Genomic DNA, 17,453 nt, shown 5'->3' with positions numbered 1-17,453 from the left:
ATGCAATGGTGTCAGCGTTTGGAAGCTGATTATGGGATGGATGAGTTAGGTTAATCTTAAGGACAGTTGTTTTTATGAGGTGAAGCCATGGGAGTTGAGCCTTGAAGTGAGTCTGAAGAGTTTATGGAAGACCCCCTCGCAACTCCCTACAGAGGCATGAGAAAATGTGAAGGCTCTGAGGAGAGAAGGGGCTGGATAAGGACTAGAAGGAAGGCCCCATGAACCACAGGACTTAGAAGGCAGGCCCCCAAGGATCTCAGGGACCTTCCCATTTTGTTTTATTTTGTCTAAGAGTTTCTTGTCTAAGTCAAGCCTTGAACTTGCCGAGTAGCCAAGAGCTTTGAACTTCTGATTGTCCTGCCCCAGTCTAGGGATTAGAGGGCTGTACCAGTTGATTTTGTGTCAACTTGACGAAAGGTAGCATCAACAGAGAGCAAGGAACCTTGGTTGAGAAAATGCCTCCATGAGATCTGGCTGCATGGCATTTTTTTTCTATTAGTGATCAGTGGGGGAGGGCCCAGCCTATTGTGGGTGGTGCCATCTCGGGACTGGTAGTCCTGGGTTCTATAAGGAAGCAGGCTGACCAAGCCAAGGACAGGATGTTTGGGGAAGCAAGCCCGTGAGCAGCATCCCTCTATGGCCTCTGCATCAGTTCCTGCCTCCAGGGTCCTGCCATGACTTCTTTCAGTGATGAGCAGTGATGTGGAAGTGTAAGCCAAATAAACCCTTTCCTCCCCAACTTGTTTTTTGGTTATGGTGATTTGTCCCAGCAATAGAAACACCGAGACAAGGGCTGTGCCACCATGCCTGGGTTCCTCTCTCTGTCTGTTTCATGGTGCTCTTACTTTGTGTCTACCTTCTTTGAGAGTCCTTTAAGCTATTTTTATATGGCTGTGGTATATTTCTGCTGCTATACGGTACCAATTCTCTTAATAGTTTCACAATTCACTCGTGCGGTTTCCTTACTTCCCCATTCTTTTAAATGTTGCTGCAGGTATTCTTGGATATGTTGCTTAAAATAGATGCAAAAGAGTTTATCTTGGCTGTAGACTGTACAGTGGAGTTTGGGGTTCAGAGCAGAAGCATGGTTTTGACTTTGCCAAGATAATCAAACTGCTTTCCAAACTCACATTCCCATTAGCCGAGGATGAGAGTTTCTGTTGTCCTTCATTTTGGCAAGCGTGCAATATTCTCTCTTTTAAAATTGTTTATCTGGAGAATGGTGAAATATCTATTTTAGTTACACACACACACACACACACACACACTATGTATATATATTTAAAGCCAGTGTCTCAATCAGCCCAGCCCAGCCCAGCCCAGCCCAGCCCAGCCCATCCTGTCCTGGAACTTTCTATATATTTATTGCTGTGATTAAAAGCAACTTGGAGAGGAGATGGTTTGCTTGTCTTACAGAGTTATTTATCATGGAGGGAAGCCAATGCAGGAACTCAAGACAGGAATCTGGGGGCAGGAACAGAACCAGAGGCCATGGGAATGATGCCATAATAAGCATCATGGTGAGGTTTGACTTATTATCTATTGAGATGATGGTCTCATGGCAGCCAGGCTGGCCATGCATTCGCTGATGTAGCTGAGGGTGACCTAGGTTTGATTTATTATCTATTGAAATTGTCTCATGGCGGCCAGGCTGACCATGCATTCGCTGATATAGCTGAGGGTGACCTGGCTCTCTTGCCTCCACTTCTCAAATTCTGGGGTTACAAGAATCTGCCACCATGCCCAGCTTTGAAGTGGGTCTATATATTTACTTATTTTTGAGCACAGTGAATATAGGTTGCATGAGAATGAGTTCCTGAAAGTAGGAGGAGCACAGATGGAAGAGTGAAGTAAGTAGGCTTTAAGGCCTACTCTAGCAGTTACTCAGTCCCACATGGCAAGCAGGCAAGGGAGCAAGAGCAAGGCTCCCTTCTTCCAATGTCCTTATATTGTTCCACCACACCTTTAATCCCAGATGACCTTGAACTCGGAGATTTAATCTTCTGGAATCCATAGCCACTAAGCCTCAAGATCTCAATACCAAGATTCAGATCAGAAACTTCTATCTCCCAGCTTCCAGATAAGGGTCACTGGTGAGCCTTCCAATTCTGGATTGTAGTTCATTCCAAATATAGTCAAGTTGACAACCAGGAATAGCCACTACACCTACTAACCCTGTAATCATTACTGCTTGCAATGTTGACAGCACCTAGGAACCGACCACCTCAACCAAATATTTCCCATTTTGCGTTCAATTAGCCTGAATTAATTAAGCTGCTGTGGTGCAAGGTTGGAAGAACCTGGCACTCTTCTCTAGCTCAGAGCCCAGTTTGATGCTGAGACTCCACTGTGGGCATGGACTCATTATTTGTCCTCTACAATTCCCTTTACATCTACCCTGCATGTCCTAACTGTCTGTCCCTGTGGACATTTGTGATCTGGATTCACCAAGATGACAGTCCCTCACTGGGCTCCAGATTCCTAGCTTAGGTGCTTTCCTCCACAGTCAGATCATGTGGTTGATCAACAAACACTCTGACCTAACATGTTCTTCTGTAGGGTGTTATGTCAAACACAAAGCAGAGAGCATGCCCGAGTGGGGTATGGTATTGTCTCTTCTCGTGAGGAGGGATGGCATCACATCTCATGTAACATGTAATAAGGACTCTATGGGAGGGACAGATCCAGCAGACTATAATTGGCCCCTGGCCTGATAGGGAATTGAGAAAAACAGCTCATGACAGAGACATGACATCATGCTTTAAAAAAATATATCCATGGGGTGGGGCTCAGTGGTTCAGTGCCTACCCAGGATCTGTGAAGTCCTTAGTTCAATTCTTGGTACTGCCATGTTGCACTCACCTTGACCGGCAAGGAAAAACGCAACACGGTCGGATTCTTCTCAACAGCTTTATTCCAGGAACACCTCAATGCTACGGGAACCCCGGGAACCCAGGGAGGACTGCTTATATACACCCCAGGACTGGGGAGGGCTATGTGTCCTCCTGGGATTGGTCAGTCTGCTGGACTTTAATTTATATGCGCCCGCTTGGGAGGGGTTGGCACCAGATTCGGGCTAGCGCCTGCGCAGTGCCATTTTTTAGGCGCCGGCTGCCTACCCTACCAGAAGGGGAAAAAAAATCAGATTCCTCATAGGGGTTACCCATTAATTTCTAGACTTCAAAAGCAGTTTTACTTAAAAAGCCCATAAACCTTGAATTCTAATCATTACATAACTACATGCTATTTATTACCCAAGACATTGAAAGGAAATAAAACTTGAGACCCGTGATTCATGTAATGTATGTCAAATAGCCCAAAGAGTTGTTTGTGAGTTTTGAAACCTGGGGCTGAGAACATAACAGAACAGGCCAGGACATGCCGGGGCAGGCCTGTCGACTGGCCTGGTGCCTCCCTATCTCCAGCCCTTCTGACAGTCTGTTGATGTTTAAATGGACCAATCATGTGAAACCGCGCCAATTCCTCCCCCAGCCCTTTTCTATAAAAACCCCTAGCTTCCAAGCCTCATGGTCGAAACCACTGTCTCCTGCGTGAGATACGTTTCGAACCAGAGCTCCGCCATTATGGCTCCACCATGTGGTCCACACCTCTGTCTCCTACGGGAGATACGTGTCAGCCCAGAGCTCCGTCATTAAACTACCTCATGCTTTTACATCAAGATGGTCATCTGTTCGTGATTCTTGGGTGCACACCGAACGGGAATTGAGTGGGGGTTTCCCCACTAGGTTCTTTCAACATCACTGGTCTTGAAATCTGTCTTTCCCTCTCCATTCTGCAGCAGTGCATGCAGATGCTTCAATGAGAAAGCATGAATATTCTTTTACATCCAGTTTCTCAGTCCAGGGATAGATGGTGGTAGGTCATGTTCTTTGGCCTGTTGCAGAGTTTGCCTTCTGAGAGTCTTGGTACATGAAACACATCTGTAGCTGCCTGTATGCTCTCTGAACCCACAAGCATGTTTTTCCAGGCACTGAGCTGTGGAGAGGTGTGGGAGAGTTAACACTATAAGGGCAAAGATATTCCTGAATAATATCTCACCTTCTGTATGGTCCTGGGGATTGGCATTCATGAATGCTAGGCTAGTAAGAACAATACAACAATTTTGAGATGTTCTTTCTTTCTTTCTTTCTTTCTTTCTTTCTTTCTTTCTTTCTTTCTTTCTTTCTTTCTCTAGACAGGGTTTCTCTGTATAGCCCTGGTTGTCCTGGAACTCACTCTGTAGACCATGCTGGCCTGGAAAAAGAGATCTACCTGCCTCCATCTCCTGAGTGCTGGGACTAGAGACGTATGCCATCACCATCTGGCTGTGTTGTGTTGTTTTTTAGGTTACACACAGAAGATTGAAGCCCATCATCCACACACTAAGCCCTCATTAATAATATCCATCAACAATTATCCTTCTCTTCCCTCAACTCTTCCATTCTCTAGAGAGCCTCTTTGGGTTGCCCCTAAATAAACTTTGCACTCAAATTCTGGTCCTAGAGCTTGATTTGGGAGGAAGGAAACTGAATCAACACAGGAATGCCTTTGAGAATGTGGGAAAAACAGATTCTCTTCCTGTGAAAAATATGCCATACTCTCAAGAAACCAGGGTGGGATATGGGGAATATTTGAATATAAAGATCAGGGTTCCAGAACCATTCCACATTTCCTTTCCTCTCTTCCTCTAAATGATTATAAAGGGAGTCACAGGCATAAGTGGGAGAAAACCATAATTTTACTAATAGTTTCAAAAGCAGATTTCTGAGTTTGAGGCCATCCTGGTCTACAAAGTGAGTTCCAGGACAGCCAGGGCTAACAGAGAAACCTTGTCTCAAAAAAACCAAAAAAAAAAAAAACAAAAAAACCAAAAAAAAAAAAAAAAACCCAAAAAAACCAAAAACCAAAAACAACCCAAACAAAACAAAACAAAACAAAACAAAACAACAACAAAAAACCAAAAAAAAAAAAAAAAACCAAAAACAGGGCTGGTGAGATGGCTCAGTGGGTAAGAGCACCCGACTGCTCTTCCGAAGGTCCAGAGTTCAGATCCCAGCAACCACATGGTGGCTCACAACCATCCTCAATGAGATCTGGCGCCCTCTTCTGGAGTGTCTGAAGACAGCTACAGTGTACTTACATATAATAAATAAATAAATCTTAAAAAAAAAAAAAAAAAAACCAAAAACAAAAAACCCCTCCTATTTAAAGCACACTTTACATAGCTGGCTCGATTTGCTCCGGGTTCGCTGAGGTGAAGTCACGGCGTCACGGTCACACCCTTGAGACACACAAGCCGCACCTTTCCTGTATGGTGCTTTATGATTTATAAGTATTTTTTTTTAAGTTTTATTTATTTTATGTACGTGAGTACATTGTAGTTCTCTTCGGACATCCCAGAGGAGGGCACTGGATCCCATTGCATACGGTTGTGAGCCACCATGTGGTTGCTGGGAATTGAACTCAGGACCTCTGGAAGAGCCAGTGCTCTTAACTGCTGAGCCATCTCTCCAGCCCAATTACTTAACTATTAACTTAAATGCTCCCTACTGCTTACTACAAAACCTCCATACTCCAGAAAAAAAAGGGGGGGGGGAACTAAGTTCCTGATCACTGTTGTGAGAGTGCTCACATGCAAGGTGCTTTAAAGGCTGAATCTTGAGCTTATGGCCTCAAATACCCAATTTTTGGCTTCCTTGCTCATTAAAATCATGGTATTTTAACCTGGATTAGGCCATAGAAAGTCAGGGACAGGGGAAACAAAATGACCAGATTTATAGATAAGGTTCCTGCTCTACCAATCCACTGAGGTACATGAATGAGGAGGTAAGCAAGAACACATGAATGAATGCACTATAATGTTATCTAATAATAATTAAGACCCAGTATCTTGAAATTTAACCATGAAATTGGTAGTTCTTTTTCTTGGGGGAAGGGTAAAGAAAGAAGGCAGTCCCAAATTCTAAGTTATATAATTTATTTTCAAGGTAATGAAAGAAAATTGTAAAGTGTGTCCGTGGTCCACACAGCCCAACAATTCCAGATTATTTTTGGCTTATTGGTTTTTCTATTGCTACACACCATGAAAAGTTCCAATCTGTCCCCACTTCCTCTCGATGTTACTTTTATTCTTCTTCCAGCAAGAAAAAGTTATCACACGCAGTAAATGTGTCACAAGTAGTGGCTGCAACACATTTCTTCCTTCCTTCCTTTTTTTTTTTTAAAAGATTTTATTTATTTTATATATATGAGTACACTGTAGCTGTTTTTAGACATACCAAATGAGGGCATTGGATCCCATTTCAGATGGTTGTGAGCCACCATGTGGTTGCTGGGAATTGAACTCAGGACCTCTAGGAAGAACAGTCAGTGCTCTTAACCACTGAGCCCACTCTCCTGCCCTGAAACAAATTTCTACAGCAAGACCTTGCATCTTTGCCGGGTCTGGAATATTCTGTCCTCCCATTTTCTGTTTGTTGAGATCCCCTTAGCCCTGTAAGGTCTGGCCCAAATGGGACCTCTTCTTGAGATGTTCTACAAGTCCTATCAACCAGACGCACTCATGGCCTTCCCACCGGAGAGCTCGGCAGTGCTGCTGAGCTGAACACTTTGTCCGCAGCGACCCTGTCCAGGTTGATGTTTTAATGTTTTGTTTCACCAAAGCGCGATCTTCTAAGGCCAAGAAAACGGAACTTCTTTCTGTAAAGATGACAAAAGCCAGGGAGGAGGGCCTAGAGCTAACCCCTAAGTCGCGTGACAGAATCCTCACTGAACAGTCAAGGCGCTGCCTGGGCAGAGACGACTAACCTAGGTCCCCAGGCAGGTGCTGTCTCTTTAGACCCGAAGCGGAGAAAAGACAGAACCCGCTTCCTCCCGGATCCTGGAGGCGGCGCTGAGTACTTCCGCCTTAGGAAAAAAAAAAAAAAAGTCATCACGGGCCGAGCTTCCGGCTCCACTCGGGAGCTCGCAAGACCTTTTATCCTAGTTGGCCCTCGTCCCCGCACCCCACCCGGCCGCTCCCTCGGGCTTCTCCACACCCCGGGGCGCGGTTTGCACGTCTCGAGGGTGTGACCGTGACGCCGTGACGTCACCTCAGCGAACCTGGTCCTGAAAGGTTTTGGCGCTCTGTAGGAACAGGGAATCAAGCTCCCGGAGGCGGGACTAACATATGACTGATGTCCACACGTTCCAGTTGCCGTTCTCATGCTTTCTCAAACCAACCAATGAATGCAAAGCAGAGAGGGCAGCGCCCCTCCCTCAGCTTCTAGAGGAAGCGCCGCTCCTTCGGTTTGGCACTTAGTGGCCGCCATGCTTGGTGTGGCTCCTCGTTCTGCGGCAGTTTGCTCTCTTTTGGCTTTCAGACGCCCTCAGTGAACTCCTCCACGAGCACTTTTGTCCACTAACTATCGACTTCCACTTTTTCCGGCTTCCTTCTCGCTTGCCTCTTGTCCGGCCACACTCAAGATGGCGGCCGGGGACGGCGGGCCGCGGCCAGGCTTCCCCGGCGTGGTGACGTCAGCGCGCTGCGTGTCGGCAGGTGGAGGGAGAAGGGAAAGTTTGGCCCGTGCTTGGGGTTCGGGTGGAGGGCGGGACGGAGGGGCAGGGCCGGGTAGAAGCTTGTTTCGCGGTGCCGCGGAGGTTAAGGCCGGCTCGTGGGCTGAGCCGGGGACTGCGGGACGCGGAGCCGCGGGAGGCGAGGTCGGTCGCAGCCGCGCGTCCCCGCCTCGGGGCCGCGCTTGACCCGCGCGCCCCGGCGTTGTGCGCCCCAAGGCTGGGCCAAGCGGCGGGTTGGGGGCGGCGGCTGGGCGTGGGGAGGCGCGCGGCGAGGTGACCTGAGAGCCCCGAGCGTGAGGAGCACGGAGCCAGGCGCTGCAGCCGTCATGTCCGAGGACTCGAGCGCCCTGCCCTGGTCCATCAACAGGGACGACTACGAACTACAGGAGGTGATAGGTGAGAGCCGAGGGGCGACGCGCGGGGGTTCTGGGCCCGAGCCTTGCTGGGCACTGGTGCGAGGCGTGCGCCTACGGTGGGGCTCCCTTCGGAGGGAGAAGCGTACCTGAGACAGATGCGTCCTGTGCAGAAGAGCCATGTGGATGGGCGGCAGGCCTGGCAGAGCCGCGTGGCTCTGGGATTGTGGGCTCTGGGAATTTGGGTCCATCCCTGCATCCACGCGACGATGCACTATTTCGCAGGTGTGAGGCTGAGGGCAGCTGCAGGTATCCGGTGCTGAGCCGGTTAGACCCGCCTCTGGCTCCTTACAACTGACTTCTCAGATCCCGGAGGCAGACGTCAACTACTTAGAAAGAATGAGAAAAGCGGTAACAGGTCTCAGTAGGTGGCCGGAAGGAACCGGGCAAGATGTTATAATAAGGAGTGGTTTGGACAAGTTACGTGATTTCAAGGAAAAGTTGAGCCCTCCAGTGAGTCGGAGGAAGATCGCCTTTCCCCCTCCATTGAGGAATAAGAAAATACGTAGACTCTGAGGAGAGAGAGAGTGCTTGATAAGTTGAGGGACCAGAAAGAGGGCACATATTAGTCTCAGGGACCTTTAAAGCTATGGTAAAGACTTGGAGTTTCAAGTTGTCCTTGGAGGGCTTCAACTAGGCACCATGGCTCGCTCCATAAATCTGGCTATTATGTGTGAAGTGGCCCTGAATAAGATCCGAGAATACCAGTTGGTTGACACCAAGCATGGATTGTTACTCTCAGAGGTGCATCGTGCCTGAGGAGGTTTAGCGGCTAGGGATGAGGGAGAATTTGTAGCACAGTAGTAATGCAGTGGCCATAAAAATCGAAGGGAATGGATTTAGCAAAACAAAGGCTTAATCTGCAGACCACTGAAAGTTGGAAGAAGTCTGTCTACACTGATAGCATTCTACCTTAAAATTAGCTTTACAGTAGAGACCTGCCAAAAATCCCAGAGCTTCCTTAAAGGTGCCAGTGTTTATTTAGCTGTGTTAAGGAGAACAAAAACAAAAAGCCACCAAATTTCTTTGTAGGTCTGTGTGTGTGTGTGTGCTCTGTGTAGGTTTATGTGCTCGTGTAAAGGCTAGCTTTTCACGTTCTTTGTTTGTTTGTTTTTTAGCTTTTGTTTTTTTTTTTTTTTTTTTTTTTTTTTGGGTGGGGGGCAGGGTTTCTCTGTGTAGCCCTGGCTGTCCTGGAACTCACTCTATAGACCAAGCCGGTCTTGAACTCAGAAATCCGCCTGCCTCTGCCTCCCAAGTGCTGGGGATTAAAGGCGTGTGCCACCACTGCCCGGCTTTCACCTGCTTTTTGATGATTCTCTTTAGTTGATCCGGAACTTATCATTTGACTAGGCTGACTGGTTCCTAAGACTCCTGAGTCCTCCTGTCTCTGCCTGGAAGCACTTGGATTTCAGGCTCTTTCCAGGATCCCTGGGCCTCCCACTTCACATGGGGGGGAATGGGGATCCAAACTCAGGTTGGCTAGTGTTCGATCAGCACACATTCTACACTGAGCTATCTCCCCAGCCCCCACCACCACCGTCCCCCCGTTTTTTTTTTTTTTTTTTTTTTTTAAAGGCAGGTCTCAGGTTGCTCAACTTGGCCTCAGATTTGCTGTGTAGCTGAGATCGTTGCCATTTCTCTACATTTCAGCTTTATGCTTTCTCTGCCAAGCCTGATGACCTAAGTTCCATTCCTGGGACCCTAGTGGAAGAAGGAGAAACTTATATCCCCACTCCACACCCCCCTCCAAGTGCAGTGAAACATAAAAGATGCTTCATCTTTAAGCCACTTCATAGGTCTGTTCTTGCTGCATGTTGGGTCTTTGACATACTGGTTGAACTAGGTATGTCTCTGTTTTTGTAAAGACTCTCTTGATTGGTTGTTTCTTGGGAACTTACTTTCCTAATGAAGAGAGGGTTTCAATGGGAGACTCCAGAATGATGTCAGAAAAATAAAGGAAGGGGATTCTGTTATTCTGGAGGAGTAACATTGGTGGGGTGTGCATCCCTTCTGGTCACCTACAGCTAGAGGACTGGCTATAGTTCTCATCCCTGATGCTTCTGCTCTCAGCTACAAACTCTGAGAGCTGCAAAGGCTGTGGAGATGGAGTGACACTAAGTTCGCCCAATGATAACTATAGAACAGGATGTCTTAGTAGGCAGTACAGAGGGAGGCTGGTAGTTCTGAGAGCGGATTCACATGGTTCGTCACAGGTTAAGAATGCCAGTGTAATTTGGTCATCTTTTACCAAACAACCTGCCAGCTGGAGAGATGGCTTAGAAGTTAAGAGCATTTACTACTCTTTAAGAGGACCTGATGGGCTGGTGAGATGGCTCAGTGGGTAAGAGCACCCGACTGCTCTTCTGAAGGTCTGAAGTTCAAATCCCAGCAACCACATGGTGGCTCACAATCATCCGTAATGAGATCTGACTCCCTCTTCTGGAGTGTCTGAAGACAGCTACAGTGTACTTACATATAATAAAAATAAATAAATCTTTAAAAAAAAAAAAAAAGAGTTTAGCACCAGTATCAGGTGCCTCACAGCTGTCTGTAATAGAAGCTCGGGGAGATCTGATTGTTTCTGGCCTCAGTCACCTGTACAATCATGACATTTGAATGTAGATATGCACATATACACATGAATGAAAAATAAAAATAAAATTTTTACCATGAATTTCAGTCATAGCATGATTTTTTCTTTTAGTATGTTTACCATGTAACCATCACACCATCCAGCTTTAGATTATTCCCATCATCCCAGTGGGACGCTCTTGTGTTTCCTGCTCCCAGTCCCAGGCAACCACACATTTATTTTTGCCTATTGGTTGTCTTTTCTGGACATTTTACTTAAATAGGATCCTATAATAATGTGACCTTTGGTGTTTGGCTTCTGTCACATAGCACACTATTTTTAAGAGTTTGTGAATGTATAATTTATACCCCATAAAATAACCTGATTAAAGTATACAGTTCAGTAATACTTTAGTAAATTTACAGAGTTGTTCAGTCATCACCACAATCCAGTTTTAGAACATTTCTCTCATTCCAAAACGATGCCTCATGTCCATTTGCAGTAAGCAGTAACTCCCTGTTCCAGCCCAGCCCTAGGCAGCTAAAACCTTGCTTTCTGTCTGTATAGATTTTCCCTCTGGACATTTCATATAGGAGCAATCATATAATGTGTACTCCTTGGTATTTGCCATCACTTACTCTGCATACTTGCTGAGTCCAACCATGTCCCATAGCATGTAGTAACAGTTATTCATAGCTCCTTTGAATTGGATGGCAGTTGATGGGAATTGGGTTGTTTCTCTTCCTTGGCTTTTCGGGATAAACCTGTTTGTATTCATGTCAAGTCTTATTGGACAATGTTTTATTTTCCTTGTAGAAACCCAGGAGTAGAATTGCAAGGTCACAACAGTAAGTTCTACTTCTCCCGGTAAACCACCAACATGTTCCTTCTCTCAGTGCTTGCACCGTTTTACAGTCTCTTCTGCTTTGTGTGAGAATTACCAGTTCTCTACAACTTAGCAGCCTGCAGCTTGTCTTCTTCTGTATGTGTGACTGTATCGTATGTTCAGGGGAGCACCAGGGCCTCACACATCCTAAACGTGTGCTTTGCTGCTGAAGTCCATGGCTAGCCCTGTCTCTGGTTACCGCTGTTGTAGTGAATTGGTCTTAGTCCATTTCTCTGAGGACTAGTGATGGTGAAGATGGTTCTGTGCGCTTGCTTAGACTTTCACAGGCACACCTTGCTTGACCTCTCTTACTTGGGTTGTACTTTGGTACTTTTTAGAGGAGCCCAGGCTGGTCTCAATTGGTGGCAGGTTTTTTTTTTTTCCCCCTTCCACTCTCCCTCCCTCCCTGCCTTCCTTCCACTTGCCCCTCCCTTTCCATTTTTCCTTTTCCTTTCCCTTTCTTTTTTTCCTCCCCTGATACAAAATACCATATAGCTCTGGCTGTCCTGGAACTCCCTATATAGGCTAGGCTGCCTTCGAATTCACAGAGATCTTCTTGCCTCTGCTTCCCAAGTGCTGGGATTAAAGGTATGCTAACATGCCTGGTCTAGAAATTTTGATTAATTTATTATTATTATTAATTTGTTTTGAGACAGGGTCTAGCTATGTAGTTCTTTCTGGTCTGGAACTTGCCTAGGTAGATCAGGCTGTCCTGGAACTTGAGGCGATCCTCCTGCCTCTGCCTCCACCTCTGTCTCCAGATGTTGGGATTATAGGCCTCAGCCTGGCTAAAAATTTTACATTTTAAGGAAGTTTCTTTTTATATTGATTCTGCTTTTGCTGTAGATATATCTAAGACATCTGTACTAACCCAATATCATAAAGATGTTTTGATATTTTCTTTAAGTATTGTAAGTGTAGCTGTGATATCTAAGTCTCTGATACAGTTCAAGGCTTTTTTTTTTTTTTTTTTTTTTTTTTTGGTATGGGAGAGATAAAGTAAACTGCCTTCTTTTGTACCCAAAGATACTGAGATGTAGAAGATGAGAGAACAGCTTTTGGGAATTCATTCTCTCTCTCTCTCTCTCTGTCTCTCTCTCATTGGTTCTGGGGATCAGGTTCAGGTCAGCAGATACCTTTTACCCTGTGGGCCCTCTCATTGTCCCCTTGTTCTTCTTTATGGTAAAACAAGGTACCTGCCCTGGGACCATGGTAAACATGTCTTCCATTAAAAATTTTTACCATCTTAAAGATGTTTTGGCAAACCTTAAAGTCTCCTATGTGATTATTGTAAAAAGTGTTAATATCCTCACAGTTAATCATTTTAGTAACTTTGAGCTTGTTTCTGGTCTAGTTTTGCATGAGAAAATTTCAGTATATTATGGCTGGAGAGATGGTTTAGTAGTTTATACACTTGCTATTATTCCAGAGGATCCAGGTTCAATTCCCATGTTTGGTAGCTCACAGCTGCCTGTAACTCCAGCTACAGGGGATTTGACACCTTATTCTGGCCTCTCAGTGTGTGTGCACACACATAAAAATAGAATGTTTAAAAAAAGAATTTCAGCATGGTTATGTATACTGTATTTGATATGTGTGGAAGCAGTTTTAAAAATAAGGAATTTGTGATAAGACTGACTAACCTTGTCTTTACTACTTAATAGATTTGTGATTGTGGGCCCATTTTCTGTAGCTAGTTTTAATATGGTGTTCTGATACCAATAGTACCTGTCATGGGGACTGTTTGGATTGAGAGTGCTTGTTTCTGCATACTGTTCAGCGTGGGTTAAATACTTCCTAATGTCGTTGTTGTTGTCTGTTTCCTTTGTCTTCCTTCTTTTTATCCTTTTTTTTTCCTTTCCTTTCTTTTCTTTTTTTTTTTTTTTGGTTTTTCGAGACAGGGTTTCTCTGTGTAGCCTTGGCTGTCCTGGAACTCACTTTGTAGACCAGGCTGGCCTCGAACTCAGAAATCCGCCTGCCTCTGCCTCCCAAGTGCTGGGATTTAAAGGCGTGCGCCACCACGCCCGGCTTTCTTTTCTTTTCTTTTCTTTTCCTTTCCTTTTTTTTTTTTTTTTTGGACAGGGTCTTGAAATAGCCCTGATTGACCTGGAACTTACTATGTAGACCAGATTAGCCTCAAACTCACAGAGAACCATCTTCCTCTGCCTCCCCAAAGGCTTGCACCACCATGCCTCAGCCCTTTGTCTTATATTTCTCAGATTCTGATATTATGAACCATGAAATTCTGTGTGATTTCAGCTCTTTAAAAAAAATTATTTGTGTGTGGGAGGGGCTTGGTGACCTGTGTGGGAGGGGCTTGGTGATCCATGTACATCTATATAAGTAGTTGTCTGCATCCCTTGTGTGGTGGACAGAGGTGGACGTTGGGTACCTCCTATGCCTCCCCATTTTGTCTTGTCTCTGCACCTCTACCCTCCACCCTGTGCTGGGGTTACAGACACACGCCCCAGCTTTTGCACAGGGTTTGTGTCTGAACTCAGTCTTGATGTTTGCACATTAGCCACTTTCCCCACTGAGCCATTTCTCCAGTCCCATGTTGGAATTGGAATCTTGTAATAAACATTTGAATCTGCTTATCAGCTTGTTGCTACATCTCTGCATGTCCCCTCTCCACTACTTCAGGTTTCAGTCAAGTTTTGGTGGATTGTGTGTTTATGCTAGCTAGTCAGGGTAATATACCTGTATAAGGCTCTGCACCGTGCATGACGTTAACGTTAGCACTGCATTATGGTGACAGACAAAAACCAGCCTGGCAGAAACCACCTTGGCTAGGAAGGACTGTGCCATGTGGCTTTTACTGTTATATCTGAGTCTTAGTAATAACTGGTTACTTCAGATTAGGTTTAAAACTGGAAAACTTTAGACTAGTTTTAAGACTTCACCCAGCTTTGACAAAGGCAACGCTCCAGCTTTATCATTTACTTTCTCTCCTTACCATTTTAATGTTTATGAGTTTTTCACTAGCTACACATTTGAATCTTTAAAATTGTGGTTTCCAAATGCAGATTCTGGAGTGTCCCTTCAGACTTGTGAAAAACCTGATGTTCTGTGTGTAGTGATGTGTTTTCTGCTTAGTTGGGTGGGAGAGCCATCATTAGATCCTCAGCTTGTTAAACCAGACATTGCACTTGTCTCCATGTGACATAAAACACATAGCTATGGTTTAGTACCGAACTTTCCCTCCCCTGCATGGAAGCCTGAGGTCCTGACCTCACGTCGTCACAGCCTAGCCTTTCATAATTATGTGGTGTTCCTCTCACCTCTCGTTTCACACTTACATCTAGTCCTGACGAATGTAGCAGAAGGACAAAGCCTTGACAGATGAGTCAGCACCTTTCAAAGATCCTTTCTTTTTGGGTACCTTAATTGGTGACTTCTTTATTGGCTTGAACTGTGTAAGTTGGTCATTGCAAAGGCCACTGGGGAATGAAGCTTTCTACTAGTTAGTACACTATTACTTCAATAAAATAGGAGAAAGTTGTGAATAAAGCTAGTGTGTTGTTTTTGTTAAAACTAGGTGAGTCAGGGCTGCAAAGATGGCTCAGTGGGAAGAGCACTGACTGCTCTTCCAGAGGTCCTGAGTTCAATTCCCAACAACAACATGGTGGCTCACAACCATCTGTAATGGGATCCAGTGCCCTCTGATATGTCTGAAGACAGCTACAGTGTACTACTCATATACATAAATAGTTCCTTAAAAAAAAAAAAAGCTGGGCGGTGGTGGCGCTCGCCTTTAATCCCAGCACTTGGGAGGCAGAGGCAGGCGGATTTCTGAGTTTGAGGCCAGCCCGGTCTACAAAGTGAGTTCCAGGACAGCCAGGGCTACACAGAGAAACCCTGTCTTGAAAAACGCCACCCCCCCACCCCACCCCCGAGTTAATTACCTACCAGTTAAGGGCATAGTATTGGAATGCTATGTAGTTTCAGTCTCAGCTTTGCCTTGCACTAACTGGTTGACCTACATCTTCTTAAAAATATTTATTATTATTCTGTGTATATGTGTTTTGTCTGTGTGTAGGTCTGTGCACCATGTGTGCCTGGTGACTGAGGATGCTATAAGTGTGTCAGCTCCTTTGGAACTGGAGTTATGGATGGTTGTGTGCCCTTAACCTGAGGCATCTCTCTAGCCCAGGACCCAAGGCCTAACTTTGCTTGTATTGCTTTGTTAGCGTTATTTGTGGCACCAATGAGAGTGGAGTGATGGGATTATTGTAATGATCAGATGGGAAGCAAAAGGTATTTACGAGATGCTCAACATAGTGAGAGCTCAGTTACCATCAGTGTGCATGATCATGGCAGTGAAGCAAGACCATAGAGACCCAGCACCTCTCCTAACCCAGTAGTTTCGTCCCTGAAGAATAGCCCATGATTTGATTAATATGTTCAAGTCTTTATTGTACACCTGTTATATACCAGGTACTGGAGGGAAAGCAAATGCAGAAATCCTTCCTCTCCTGAAGTTAATGGCCCTGCTATGATGAAAAGGGAAAGGATTATAGGTTGCTAGAAATAAAAGTGAGAGTGCCTATGTAAATAGGTCAGAGAAATCGTCACCTTGGGGAAGCCTCACCTTGGGAAAGCCCTACCTAGAAGTTGACATCTGAGGAAAGACCTGAAGGGCATGAAGCAGTAATTGGTATGTTTGTTGTAGAAAGTTTGTTCCAAGCAGGAACTGAGCAGGACTGTGAGAATCTTGCCAGTGTGAGAGAAGAGGTAGGGGTGGCAAGAGCAGAGTGTGGCAGAGTAAGGTAACACCGGGTGAAGAGATTCTAAAGATAGTGTGGAGATAGAAGGCCATCAGAGTCTAAGTCATGGCAGGAACTGATGCTGTGTATTTGTGTATACATGAGTATGGCATGGTGTGGGCGTGGAGGTCAGCTTGTAAGTAAGTTCTCCTCTTCCACTGCGGTGGTTTGAGTGAGGATGGCCCCCCAGGCTCATAGGTTTGAATGCTTGGTCCCCAGTTGGTGGAACTGTTTGGGATGGATTAGGCATGGCCTCGCTGAGTCAGAGGGGTGTCACTGGAGTGTGTTTGGAGGTTTCAAAAGACTCCTGAGATTCCCAGTTTGCTCTCTCTGTCTCTTGGCAGAGAATCAGGATGTGAGCTCCCGGCTGTTCCTTCCTTCTGACATCATGGACTCTGTCTAGCCTTGTTGATTGATAACATTTAGGTTTGCTGTTTCATTGTTAGTTCATTCACAGTTAGTGGAACTTGTGGGTTCAGGAAATAAGAACTAAGCTAAAACCATCCTATTGTTTTTATAGTAGTCCCATTATCTGTGTTTTTTATTTCTGAGTTTTTAGTTACCTGAAATTTTTAAATGGGAAATTCCAGAGTAGCACAGTGAGATTGGCTGCATTGTTCTCTCTGCATGCTGTGGTTGTCCAGTATGTCAGTGCTGTCTGTGAAGAGGGCTCAGTGCCCATTGCTCACTTGCCTTCTCTGTCCGAGGGTATTCCCTGACTAAACCATGTGGTATTGCACTCACTCCTGTTCAGCGAGCCCTTAGTGATGGGCCCGTGCAGGAGCCGGTGGTGCTGGCAGGCCACATACACGCCAGGGTTTCCCGGACAACAGAGCACAGAAGCTGCATTTGCAGCGCTAGCTTTTTTTTTTTTTTTTTTTTTTTAAGATTTGTTTATTTATTTATTTATTTATTTACTATATGTAAGTACACTGTAGCTGTCTTCAGACACTCCAGAAGAGGGAGTCAGATCTTGTTATGGATGGTTGTGAGCCACCATGTGGTTGCTGGGATTTCAACTCAGGACCTTTGAAAGAACAGTCAGTGCTCTTAACCACTGAGCCATCTCTCCAGCCCCCAACATCTAGCTTACTACTGCTGCTGCTGTTATTATTAATACTAATAATATACTAGTAATATAATTAATTACTATTAATGTTTGAGTACTCTATTTGTGTGTGCACCTGCATCAGAAGAAGGCATCAGATCACATCATAGGTGGTTGGGAGTTGTCATGTGGTTGTTTGGAATCTCTGGAAGAG

The 17,453-nt window shown here is 45.3% G+C and overlaps 1 protein-coding gene across 1 annotated transcript in view; it reads left to right on the top strand.

The window, feature by feature from the left end:
• The first annotated feature begins 7,507 nt into the window (after window positions 1-7,507).
• Oxsr1 (oxidative stress responsive kinase 1) overlaps window positions 7,508-17,453 on the top strand; it is an 83,397-nt gene continuing 73,451 nt past the window's right edge. Inside the window, exon 1 of the mRNA XM_021172478.3 lies at window positions 7,508-7,950. Within this exon, the coding sequence (XP_021028137.1) occupies window positions 7,881-7,950 (70 nt within the window). The 5' untranslated portion in view covers window positions 7,508-7,880. The remainder of the gene's footprint in view (window positions 7,951-17,453) is intronic.

The sequence above is a fragment of the Mus caroli genome, unplaced genomic scaffold (assembly GCF_978045245.1).
Source record: "Mus caroli unplaced genomic scaffold, Mus_caroli_1 scaffold_11, whole genome shotgun sequence".
NCBI classification, from domain to species: Eukaryota; Metazoa; Chordata; class Mammalia; order Rodentia; family Muridae; genus Mus; species Mus caroli.
The sequence above is the reverse complement of the archived record's forward strand: the minus strand, read 5'-3'. Positions and strand labels throughout refer to the sequence as shown.